This window comes from Oncorhynchus keta, chromosome 24, assembly GCF_023373465.1.
Source record: "Oncorhynchus keta strain PuntledgeMale-10-30-2019 chromosome 24, Oket_V2, whole genome shotgun sequence".
Taxonomy (NCBI): Eukaryota; Metazoa; Chordata; class Actinopteri; order Salmoniformes; family Salmonidae; genus Oncorhynchus; species Oncorhynchus keta.
The window spans coordinates 29,321,742-29,334,484 of record NC_068444.1 but is presented as its reverse complement, the minus strand read 5'-3'; the positions used below and the strand labels follow the sequence as shown (position 1 = coordinate 29,334,484).

Genomic DNA, 12,743 nt, shown 5'->3' with positions numbered 1-12,743 from the left:
ATCAAATTGATCAGAAATGCAATGTAGACATTGTTAATGTAGGAAATGACTATTGTAACTGGAATCAGCAGATATCTTATGGAATATCTACATAGGCGTACAAAGGCCCATTATCAGCAACCATCACTCCTGTGTTCCAATGGGACGTTGTGTTAGCTAATCCAAGTTTATCATTATAAAAGTCTATTTGATCATTAGAAAACCATTTTGCAATTATGTTAGCACAGCTGAAAACTGTTGTTCTGATTAAAGAAGAAATAAAACTGTCCTTCTTTAGACTAGTTGAGTATCTGGAGCATCAGCATTTATGGGTTCGATTACAGGCTCAAAAAGGCCAGAAATAAAGAACTTTCTTTTGAAACTTGTCAGTCTATTCGTGTTCTGAGAAATGAAGGCTATTCCATGCGAGAAACTGAAGATCTCGTGCGACGCTGTGTACTACTCCCTTCACAGAACAGCGCAAACTGGCCCTAACCAGAATAGAAAGAGGAGTGGGAGGCCCCGGTGCACAACTGAGCAAGAGGACAAGTACATTAAAGTGTCTAGTTTGAGAAACAGATGCCTCACAAGTCCTCAACTGGCAGCTTCATTAAACAGTACCCACAAAACAAACGTCTCAACGTCAACAGTGAAGAGGCAACTCCGGGATGCTGGCCTTCTAGGCAGAGTTGCAAAGAAAAAGTAATATCTCAGATTGGCCAATAAAAAGAAAAGATTAAGATGGGGAAAAAAACACAGACATGGGACAGAGTTTGAGGTGTTTGGATCACAAAGACATTCGTGAGATGCTGGAGGAGTGCTTCATTCAATCTGTCAAGCATGGTGGAGGCAATGTGATGGTCTGGGGGTTCTTTGGTGGTGGTAAAGTGGGAGATTTGTACAGGGTAAAAGGGATCTTGAATAAGGAAGGCTATCATTCCATTTTGCAACGCCATGCCAAACCCTGTGGACGGCGCTTAATTGGAGCCAAGTTCCTCCTATAACAGGACAATGACCCAAAGCACAGCTCCAAACTATGTAAGAACTATTTAGGGAAGAAGCAGTCAGATGGTATTCTGTCTATAATGGAGTGGCCAGCACAGTCACCGGATCTCAACCCTATTAAGCTGTTGTGGGAGCAGCTTGACCGTATGGTACGTAAGAAGTTCCCATCAAACCCATCCAACTTGTGGGAGGTGCTTCAGGAAGCATGGGGTGAAATCTCTTCAGATTACCTCACCAAAAGGACAACTAGAATGCCAAAGATCTGCAAGGCTGTAATAGCTGCAAATGGAGGATTCTTTGACGAAAGCAAAGTTTGAATGACACAATTATTATTTATATTAAAAATCTTTATTTATAACCTTGTCAACGTCTTGACTATACTCATTTCATGTATGAGTTCATGGAAAAAAAGTGACCCCAAACATTTGAAGGGTAGTGTATCTACCTCAAATACCTCATACCTCTGCACAGTGATCTGGTACTGGCTCCATTCTTGTGTATTTTAATTTATTATTCTTGTGTTACTATTTTATTTGTATTTTTATGATTATTTTTAAACTCTGCATTGTTGGGAAGGGCTCGTAAACAAGTATTTCACGGTAAAGACTGTACCAGTAAGTGACATTGAGATACAATACCCACAATCCACCACATCCACATGTTTTACCTCTGTGTCGTTGCCTCCCTCTAGTAAATACAAGTTAAGGTCAGATAATCAAAGATATGGTCTGGTAAGACCCCAGCCGGATGACCACATGGTCCACATTCCCACAGATGGATTCCTCAGACCAACCAATCAGATTAACGACTTAGAAACCGACAGGAAGTGTGATCTCACATTAAATATGCCCATCCCCCTCTCTAATTTATTTCCTTCATAGAGTATAGAAGTAACAGTAATCGCGAGGAAAAAGTGTACTTGGATTAAGGGTTTAGTGAGAGTCTTGTTGGTCGTTTCCACACAAGAAAAAACGGTTATGCAAATTTATCTTCATTAAAATGTCTGACAACATGAGTCTTTAGCCATAGCAGCCAGTATTCTCTGAGTTCAGTTGAGGTCACAAACAAACCAATTTAATTCAAAAAGGCAGAGACAGTTATGAATACAATTGGCAGATCCTTGAGCTGATCTCAGACAGGAACAAGGCTGGCAAGATTTGTCGACATCGGGTAGAATTTGAAATGACCACACTAAAACTGGCTTTGCCATTGTTGAGCTCAACTTCTGATCATCAATGGCACTCAACTCAACCAGTGATTATCGTGAACTGGGCACAAATGGCTGGGCACAAATGTGTCAGGTGTGAGATGATTTCCACACAATCACAAGATGAAGACAAGGTGGAACTGGAAAATGCACCACCATCATGCATCTTAGGGAAGAGATCCTCTCTTGGCTGTTAGCTTGGCTGTTAGCTTGGCTGTTAACTTGGCTGTTAGCTTGGCTGTTAGCTTGGCTGTTAACTTGGCTGTTAACTTGGCTGTTAGCTTGGCTGTTAGCTTGGCTGTTAGCTTGGCTGCGAGAAAAGGAAAACCTACTTTCTAAGTACACTGACCTTGCTGTAACCCAGGAAAAGCGAATCTCAGTCTTAAATGGCATATATAACAAGTAAATTAGAAATGCCAGACGGGCTAATTTTTCTAACTGGATCACTAATAATCAGAATAATGAGAGAGTGCTCTTCTTGACCATTGATGGCCTGATAAATCCTACCCCTGCAAACCTATGTGAACTTTTCTCCACATCTAAATGTGATGAGTTCGTGGCATATTTCAGAGATAAGATAACCAACATTAGGTTGGGTATCAGTCAAGCAAGACCTGATGAGAAGTTTGATATGTGTCCTAGCCTACCACGCAAAGTTAATATGGATTTATTTTCCCTGGTGGACACAGACATGCTCAGGAAAGTGATATCACAACTTAATCCTTCTACCTGCCTTCTGGATCCTATCCCCACCACCTTCTACCTGCCTTCTGGATCCTATCCCCACCACCTTCTTCAAAACAGTTTTTAGTTGCATATCTGAAGAAGTGCAAGCTATTGTTAATCACTCCCTGTTCACACGCACTTTCTCTACTGCACTAAAAACTGCAATGGTGAAACCCCTTCGGAAGAAAAGTCATCTAGATTCTTCAGCTCTTTAGCAAATTCGACCAATCTCCAACCTTTCATTTCTGGAGAAATTGGTTTTCAAACAGCAAAATAATTTTTTAAGTGCCAACTATATTTTTGAAGAAATCCAATCTGGTTGTTGTGCCCACCACAGCACAGAGATCGCCTTAGTTAAAGTGATAAATTACCTTAGAGCTAACACAGATTCCAAACAGCTCTCTGTCCTTGTACTCTTGTGGATTTAAGTGCTCCATTCATCACTGTTGACCATGATGTCCTTCTGGACAGACTGGAGAGGTTGGTTGGCCTCTCCGTTCCAGTTAAAAATGTTGTTATGTTACAGTCTTATTCTAAAATTGATTAAATTATTTGTTTTCCTCATAAATCTACACAATACCCTATAATGACGAAGCGAAAACAAGTTTTTAGAAGTGTTTGCTAATTTATTTAAAAAAAACAGAAATACCTTATTTACTTAAGTATTTAGAAACTTTGCTATGGGACCCGAAATTGAGATCAGGTGCATCCTGTTTCCATTAATCATCCTTGGGATGTTTCTACAACTTGATTGGAGTCCACTTGTGGTACATTCAATTGACATGATTTAGAAAGCCACATACCTGTCTATATAAGGTCCCACAGTTGACAGCACATGTCAGAGCAAAACCAAGCCAAGAGGTCGAAGGAATTGTCCAAAGAGCTCAGAGACAAGATTGTGTCGAGGCACAGATCTGGGGAAGGGTACAAAAACATTTATGCAGCCTTGAAGGTCCCCAAGAACATAGTGGCCTCCATCAATCTTAAATGGAAGAAGTCTGGAACCGCCAAGACGCTTCCTAAAGCTGGCCGCTCGTCCAAACCGAGCAATCGGGGGAGAAGGGCCTTGGTAAGGGAGGTGACCAAGAACCTGATGGTCACTCTGTCAGAGCTCCAGAGTTCCACTGTGGAGATTCGAGAACCATCCAGAAGGACAACCATCTCTGCAGCACTCCACCAATCAGGCCTTTATGGTAGAGTGGCCAGACGGAAGGCACATTACAGCCCACTTGGAGTTTGCTAAAAGGCACCTAAAAAGAAAAGGCACTCTCAGACCATGATAAACCAGATTCTCTGGTCTGATGAAACCAAGATTGAACTTTTTGACTGAATGCTAAGCGTAACGTCAGGAGTAAACCTGGTGCCATCCCTACGGTGAAGCATGGGGGTGACAGCATCATGCTATGGGGGTGTTTTTCAGCAGCAGGGACTGGGAGACTAAGATTGAGGGAAAAATGAACGGAGAAAAGTACAGAGAGATCCTTGATGAAAACCTGCTCCAGAGCGCTCAGGACCTCAGACTGGGGTGAAGGTTCACCTCCCAACAGGACAACGACCCTAAGCACACAACCAAGACAGTGCAGGAGTGGCTTCTGGACAAGTCTCTGAATGTCCTTGAGTGGCCCAGCCAGAGGTCAGGCTTGAACTCGATCGAACATCTCTGGAAAGACCGGAAAATAGCGGTGCAGCGACGCTCCCCATCCAACCTGACAGAGCTTGAGAGGATCTGCAGAGAAGAATGGGGGAAACTCCCCAAATACAGGTGTGCCAAGTTTGTAGCGTCATACCCAATAAGACTTGAGTCTATAATTGCTACCAAAGGTGCTTCAACAAAGTACTGAGTTAAGGGTCTGAATACTTATGTAAATGTGATATCAGTTTTCCATTTTTTAAACATTTGCAAAAATTTCTAAAAACTTGGTTTTGCTTTGTCATTATGAGATATTGTGTGTAGATTGATGAGGGGGGAAAAACTATTCAATCCATTTTAGAATAACGTAACAAAAGGTGGAAAAAGTGTAACGTAACAAAAGGTGGAAAAAGTCAAGGGGTCTGATTTTAGCTCCACGGATTATTAGACTGTATTTGTGATTTAAATACTTGGATGGCTCACAACTTCCTCCAGCTAAATCAAGACAAGACCAAGGTACTTCTTGTTGGTGTCAAAGCACAGAGAGAGAATCTGGCCTCACATTTTAATTCACAGGCAATAAAGATAAAACACTAGGTGTCATTTTAGATTCTGAACTTAATTTAGATTCAAGACAAGACCAAGGTACCGGTGTCGTGTGCTCTCCGTCTGGTCTTGGAGCCCTGTCTGCAGCAGATGGGGTCTTGTGATAACGTTCACAATGCTTGACACTAAGCAAGCTCACCGTAATCCCTCCACCAGCAAAATGAGCAATTGGAAAAGCCTGTTTACACACCCATCGCAAAATAATCCCCATAGATTACCATTACTTTTCATTGGGACTCCGAAATTGGGATTTTAGGAGGCTGCATCCCACCTGGGTTGTACTAGGATGTCTATATATCAAAATGGGAAGGTTTGAATGTATCTCTGTGGGCATAATCTGAGTCAAATTCAGCAGGGAGTACAGGTGGTAGGCTACCTCCTCTTTCTCAAGAGCCTATACTGAACACAACTACAGATTAAGTCTACAGTATGTATCTTTATTTACATTCTATGGATGATACCATTGGGAGCCGAGACTCAAGGGTAGGTACCTGATGTGGCCGATGAGCGTCTGCTGCTCGTCAGTGGTGAGGATGTCTGGGAGGACAGAGGCCAACCAATCAACCTTCTTCTCCGCAGCATACTGCTTCAGCACTGCAAACAGCTTCTCCTTCACCTCAGGCTCCTCCCCCAAAATCTGGTCAATCTGAAATATATCAATAACTGTTGTTGAAGGGCCTATATAGTACACAGACTCCCTAAAGAAAGATGGTATACCTTCACAAAAAAGTATCCAACTAGCTAACTAAGGAAGTAAGCTCAGTAGGCTTGCGTAATTATTTTTTTAACAGTAAAGTATTCTCTTTCAAAATGTTGTTTTCTCCAGACATCACCTTCCTGTTGAACTCCAGGGCCTTGTGTTTGCGGTCCGTCCTCATCCCGTCTCCCTCAAGCTGTATCTCATCCATACTCTCACTGCTGCGTATTTTCCGTCTGGGCCCCAGACACAGCACCCCTAGTCTCAGCGTACGCCCCTGGGACGCCTTGATCAGTGCCGCCGCCATCTCGTGGTGCCTCACCGGGATCCTGTTGACCTCCATGACGTAGTCGCCGGCCCGCAGGCCACCTCGTCCTGCCGGAGAGCAGGGGGAACAATCCTCCACCAGGAGGGGGCAGTCTCCCACGATGGTGAAGCCAAAACGACCGTCAGGACCCGGGGTGATATCCATCTGAAAAGCAGAGGTTTAATTCTTATTTAACTTTCACTGTATTATATTAAGATAGAGATAATTTATTTTCACTAATGAATTGAAAAGTATGGCTTTGCCGATGAAATTAGCATAGCAAATCCAGGATTGCCCCTACAGTTTCTGAGGTTACATGAGGTATCAGAAATACAGTGAGTCAGGGGCTCCTGAGTGACGCAGCAGTCTAAGGCACTGCATTATATGCTGTAGTGCTAGAGGTTTTACTACGGTCCCGGGTTCATATCCCGGGCTGTGCCACAACCGGCAGTGGTCGGAAGTCCCATAGGACAGCACACAATTGGCTCAGCATCGTCTGGGTTAGGGGAGGGTTTGGCCGGTGAGCCTTTACTTGGCTCATCGTGCTCTAGCGACTCCTTGTGGCGGGCCGGGTGCCTGCGGGCTGACAACGGGTGCCAGTTGAATGGTGTTTCCTCTGACACATTGGTGCGGCTGGCTTCCAGGTTAAGCTGGCAGGTGATAAGGAGTGGGGTTTGGTGGGTCATGTTTTGGAGGACGCATGACTCCACCTTCGCCTCTCCCGAGCCCGTTGGGGAGTTGCAGCGATGAGCCAAGATCGAAAGAATTGGGGAGGAAAAGGGGGTAAAATACAACAACGAAAAAAATAAGAAATACAGTGAGTCAGATTTTCGGTAGGCACAAACAGAAATACAGAAAAAGGAACTTAAAATCAATCAGAAGTATCAAACATTGTGCTACAACATAATGGTGCCAGGTGAGTCCCAGTCAGAGCGAGTTCAGACCTGCTGAATGCGAGACACAACTCCGATGCTGGGAGGGATGTTCCTCTGGGTCTGAGCGATGGCGATGACAGCCTGGAATCCCAAAGTGGACACATTCTGGCCCTCGATCTCCAGCACCTGATCACAGAGATCAAATCAAATCAATTTTTATTTGTCACATACACATGGTTAGCAGATGTTAATGCGAGTGTAGCGAAATGCTTGTGCTTCTAGTTCCGACAATGCAGTAATAACCAACAAGTAATCTAGCTAACAATTCCAAAACTACTACCTTATAGACAAGTGTAAGGGGATAAAGAATATGTACATAAAAATATATGAATAAGTGATGGTACAGAGCGGCATAGGCAAGATACAGTAGATGGTATTGAGTGGGGTATATACATATGAGATGAGTATGTAAACAAAGTGACATAGTTAAAGTGGCTAGTGATACATGTATTACATAAAGATGCAGTAGATGATATAGAGTACAGTATATACGTATACATATGAGATGAATAATGTAGGGTATGTAAACATTATATTAGGTAGCATTGTTTAAAGTGGCTAGTGATATATTTTACATCATTTCCCATCAATTCCCATTATTAAAGTGGCTGGAGTTGAGTCAGTGTGTTGGCAGCAGCCACTCAATGTTAGTGGTGGCTGTTTAACAGTCTGATGGCCTTGAGATAGAAGCTGTTTTTCAGTCTCTCGGTCCCAGCTTTGATGCACCTGTACTGACCTTGCCTTCTGGATGATAGCGGGGTGAACAGGCAGTGGCTCGGGTGGTTGTTGTCCTTGATGATCTTTATGGCCTTCCTGTGACATCGGCTGGTGTAGGTGTCCTGGAGGGCAGGTAGTTTGCCCCCGGTGATGCGTTGTGCAGACCTCACTACCCTCTGGAGAGCCTTACGGTTGTGGGTGGAGCAGTTGCCGTACCAGGTGGTGATACAGCCCGACAGGATGCTCTCGATTGTGCATCTGTAGAAGTTTGTGAGTGCTTTTGGTGACAAGCCAAATTTCTTCAGCCTCCTGAGGTTGAAGAGGCGCTGCTGCGCCTTCTTCACGATGCTGTTTGTGTGGGTGGACCAATTCAGTTTGTCTGTGATGTGTACGCCAAGGAACTTAAAACTTACTACCGTCTCCACTACTGTTCCATCGATGTGGATAGGGGGGTGTTCCCTCTGCTGTTTCCTGAAGTCCACAATCATCTCCTTAGTTTTGTTGACGTTGAGTGTGAGGTTATTTTCCTGACACCACACTCCGAGGGCCCTCACCTCCTCCCTGTAGGCCGTCTCGTCATTGTTGGTAATCAAGCCTACCACTGTTGTGTCGTCAGCAAACTTGATGATTGAGTTGGAGGCGTGCGTGGCCACGCAGTCGTGGGTGAACAGGGAGTACAGGAGAGGGCTCAGAACACACCCTTGTGGGGCCCCACAAGTATAAGGAAGACAGTATAAGGAAGAGACCGAGAAACAGCTTTTCCAGTATAAATCCCTGTTCATACTATTACACTATTATCATAACATCGTAGCAGAACATACCTGTAGTACTATTAAATGCATGTTTGACAATTGTCTTGCCTTGTTAAATAATGGTTAAATAAAGGATTTAAATAATTACTGATTAGGCCTTTCGGTTTAGCTTCGAATCTAGAATCTCTCTGACCTGGTCACCTGGCTGCAGCCCCGCCAAGTAGGCACTGCTCCCCTCCTCCACAGACAGAATGTAGCTAGGACCACTTCCTCCCAGCTGGAAGCCAAACTCCTCTGGCCAGCACTGATTGGACGTCGGCATCGCAATGACTACACAAGAGAAAATAGGAATGACAAAGAGGAGAGGAGAATGAAGAAACACATGGAGTATGATGAGGATCAACTGAAAGATGTTCTGTCGCCTGCGGATTGAGACGAGAATAAGAGAAGCAGTGCGGTGCTCTCAGCCCCTGTCAAACCCTTGGGGTCGCCGACCTCGAACAAAACTCCAAAGGCATCTCAGAGTACTTGACCTTGAGGAGCGGGAAGCACTCTCTTCCAAAGTGAATCCAAGTTCACGGAATCTCTATCTGACGGAAGGCTAGGAAATAATACCACTCTATTACTTGCATGAGAATGACTCAAGTGTACAAGAAGCAATGTTTTCTATGCAAAAATATCTGCCATAATCAAACACAGAAAACACATTTAAATCTAGGAGTGCAGATTATTGTGCTTTTTGGGGTAATACACTCCAATCACTAATGTTTCATTTTGGAAGATTTACAACATTATATAAACTATAACAGGTATACAGCATTAAAACAGGATCAGAATGAATACATGAGTTTGCTTCCAAAAATGTTCCTGGTCACACATACCAAATATAGAATTATACAAATATCTATTTTGTTTGATCATGTGCAACAGATAATCTAACATTAACCCTACAACAGAGACAGTTTCTGTTTGCAACCTCAAAAGCCTTGAAACAGTACAGTCATGTGTTTCAACAAGTCGATAAAAGTCATTCAGAGACTTACAGTCATCCTTAGATGGATAGCGAGGAACGGCGGGCTTGTTCTGGTTCCTGAAAGAGTATCTGCCTTTCTTGTTCTGCAGAAATTTCTTCATCTTGTATCAGACTTGATCAAACTGCAGGTGGCCTGCATGTGAGCTAGTATCCAACCTGGCTCCCTAACTGTGTCACAAGAGTTTAAAAAAAAACTCGGACCACAACAACAACCCCCATTTAAACAAGAGGGGTTGCCAATTAAAAATAACTTATATTCAGAGTCATCCACATTGCCACCTCAACACGAGAAAAGGGTGACAGTGCATGAAACACCAGTGGAGGCTTGACACAGAGTTGCTCCAGCATCTCCTCTCAGAATGTGCCCTTGCAGTCCTCCAGCCCGTTTGCACAGTGTTAATCATAAAACTGGGACACCCTCGCTCCACTCCGCTCCTTAATAAAACCTCTCTCCAAAAAGGGTATTGTGAGGCCCCATTTTCTTCTATAAATACTCCTCTGTCTCCTTTCCTGCTCTCTCTCACGGCTAGGTACCTCTCCAAGGGACGGAGACTGGCCCAGAATCACTGTGTGTGTCGATCGGCAAGGGGTCGATGAGCACACTAATTGGAGCGTCTGCCTGGGCACGTTAATATGTGTGGTGTGTATTGTAGTCTATGTGTGCTGGTGTATAAGTGTGTGCCACAATGCTCAGTCCCATTGAGAAGGAGCAGGGGCAATTTAAGACTTTGCTCTGGATTAGTGGGATTATAGGCTGAATCTTAAACTCCCCCTCCACCCCCCATCAGGACAGGGACACATGCCCCCCTTCACTAGGGTTAGGGTTGTGGAGATATCCACACGGACTCAGTGGTGCGTATGTATTCCTCTGATCTGGGTTACTTTAAAACATTGCTGCAGCAACCTGTCCCTGGGGTAATTTACAGTGAAATAGAGTATTGGGAAACATAGGGGCAATCAGCAGGCTAGTTAGTTAGTCACATGGCCCTCAGTCAATAGTAATTGAGCACTGCCAGTGAGTTGTGGTATATACAGTATGTCAGTGCATGTGCAGTACATGAATTCAAAACGAAAAAGGTTCATCACACATACAATCCGGATAATTGAATTACTGATCAGAGGAGGGTGTAACAATAAACCTACACAAAATAGCAGGGGGTTAATGAGAGGGGTTCATTGTAGAGAGAGACTTTTATTGGAGATGACTTTATGGAGCACAGCAACAGGGCTACTGTGAGAGTAGTTTTCAGTTTTTCTTCTAAATGAAATCAGTAATCACATTGTAATAGCATAGTAATAACAAATGGATGTAGTAACAGTAATAAGACATGGCCTATAATTGGCCTAAATACTGTACACTAAGACAGCTACGTAAATGACTTATTTTCCAACAGAAAACAGCAGAAGTACCCATGTCATATTTAAGTTAAAGAAACAGCACAGCCCTGGTTATACATACAGGGCCAGGTGAATTATTCTCCAGCCATGCTTGTCTCTCCAAACTCTCATCTTACACCTCGCTCAAGATGGTCACATCACATGTATAGAGGAATAAGGAAGAGCAAGTGAGAGCAAGTGACATTATACAGGTCAGTGAGCCTGAGGTAGGATGACCCACACTGGTCCGTAGGTACTGGACTATTTGTTCATTCAGCAACATTGGCAAGACATACGTTGTTTAAAGCAGAGACCGACGAGAGACCGACGAGACCAAAACGACAGCAATATTCAATCAAGTCATTTAGATACGGAAATAAATGAATACAACTGCGAGAGTTGATAGCTGCTGAAACCATCCTCATGTAACAACAGCCTAAATTGAAGCAGCTGGTGACTCAGTGTGGAAGTGAAGAAAATGTGGAGATTCCCAACACTAAACAAACTGTGTAGTCTACAAGCAACATTATTATTTCAGAAAGAGTAGAATAAGATGCAGTCTTACCTTTCAAGTCCCTGAGAAGATGAAGGAATACACTCCAGAGCAAGTGCCTCTAAGTAACACTCCTCTCACTAACAGTAATGTGTAACATGAGAGCAGGGCCTGTTTTAAAATGCAGGCAAAGCCCAGCAACCAGATCCAACAGCTTGTGTCATCATGATGTATTTTGTTTTGTGTGCAACTGAGGAGCAGGTGCACAATATTGAAATGGGGTAAAATGGTGACCATTTCTACTTATTCATGAATTTTCAATGTGTAGTCAATTTGCAAAAAGCTTGAGTTAATGTAAAGTCAAACAAGTCTAACGCATTTTAGTCTAACTGAATTGAATTTAGGAACTTGACTGTAAATGACTAACAACAAACCTTTCCATGCATAACATAAAATATCAATCATGAATTACTTATAATGTATCCATTTGTTTACAATGTGTCGAGTAACAGTCCATCATAAGCCGAGAAGCAACACTAAGGTTTTTTGACGTCACACCAGCAACAGCTGTGCTAATCGTCCCGGAGGTTACAGAGCAATAGAAGATGTTCTGAGAAACAAGGGACTTTTGGTAGCTTGACTCCTGTGGGTTGTGAATATGGAGGTCGAGAACAGGAGGTGGATAGGTGTCAAGTACAAAAATGGAAAACAGTATTTCAGTAGCTTTGAAGAAAGCGGAAAAGTTGAAGAAACAAAAGGGGAAAAACCTGGGACAAAAGAGAGGATGTTGAGAGAGAAGTACAAAAATGGAAAAACGTAATTTAGTAGCTCAGAACTTGAGACTGATGAGAGTGACATAGAGTTTGAAGGAGGAGCGGATTCGGAGCTGCAAGGTTTTGAGTTTGATATGCCTGTGAAGAGTGGGAAGAAAGGAAAGGATGACAGAGGTGTTTCTTTCCCAGTAGGAGTGAGATTTTTTGTAGAGAATGGATCCTTGCCTTCTGACTGATCCATATCTGGTGTCAGGTTGGGTGAAGAAGAGTTTGGGGACTGTTGAGTCAGTGAAAGTAAATTGAAGTGGCCTCGTGATGATTTTTTCAGTTTCTTCCGTACAGACAGAGCAGGCGCTCTGCACCACACACACGCCTAGGGACAAGAACTGTGACTTGCTTTGATCTCTCGAGCAGGGCACTGTTGAAAGGAGTGATAACTGGGGTGGTGTTAAGGATTGAGGAGGATCAACTAAAATGGAAGACTCCCAGTGTCTGTGACTGCCCGC

At 43.4% G+C, this 12,743-nt stretch overlaps 1 protein-coding gene across 3 annotated transcripts in view; it reads right to left on the bottom strand.

Moving 5' to 3' along the window:
• Positions 1 to 11,609, bottom strand: part of grid2ipb (glutamate receptor, ionotropic, delta 2 (Grid2) interacting protein, b) — a 33,615-nt gene extending 22,006 nt beyond the window's left edge. For 2 of the 3 annotated variants that reach the window (XM_052478067.1, XM_052478068.1), the window contains exons 1-5: positions 11,537 to 11,609; positions 8,755 to 8,891; positions 7,102 to 7,218; positions 5,987 to 6,322; positions 5,645 to 5,799 (exon numbers count right to left, since the gene is read on the bottom strand). In XM_052478067.1, the coding sequence (XP_052334027.1) occupies positions 5,645 to 5,799; positions 5,987 to 6,322; positions 7,102 to 7,218; positions 8,755 to 8,883 (737 nt within the window). In that variant the 5' untranslated portion in view covers positions 8,884 to 8,891; positions 11,537 to 11,609. Of the gene's footprint in view, positions 1 to 5,644; positions 5,800 to 5,986; positions 6,323 to 7,101; positions 7,219 to 8,754; positions 8,953 to 11,536 lie in introns of those variants that run through there. The other variant, XM_052478066.1, reaches the window with a different exon arrangement.
• Positions 11,610 to 12,743: the final 1,134 nt, after the last annotated feature.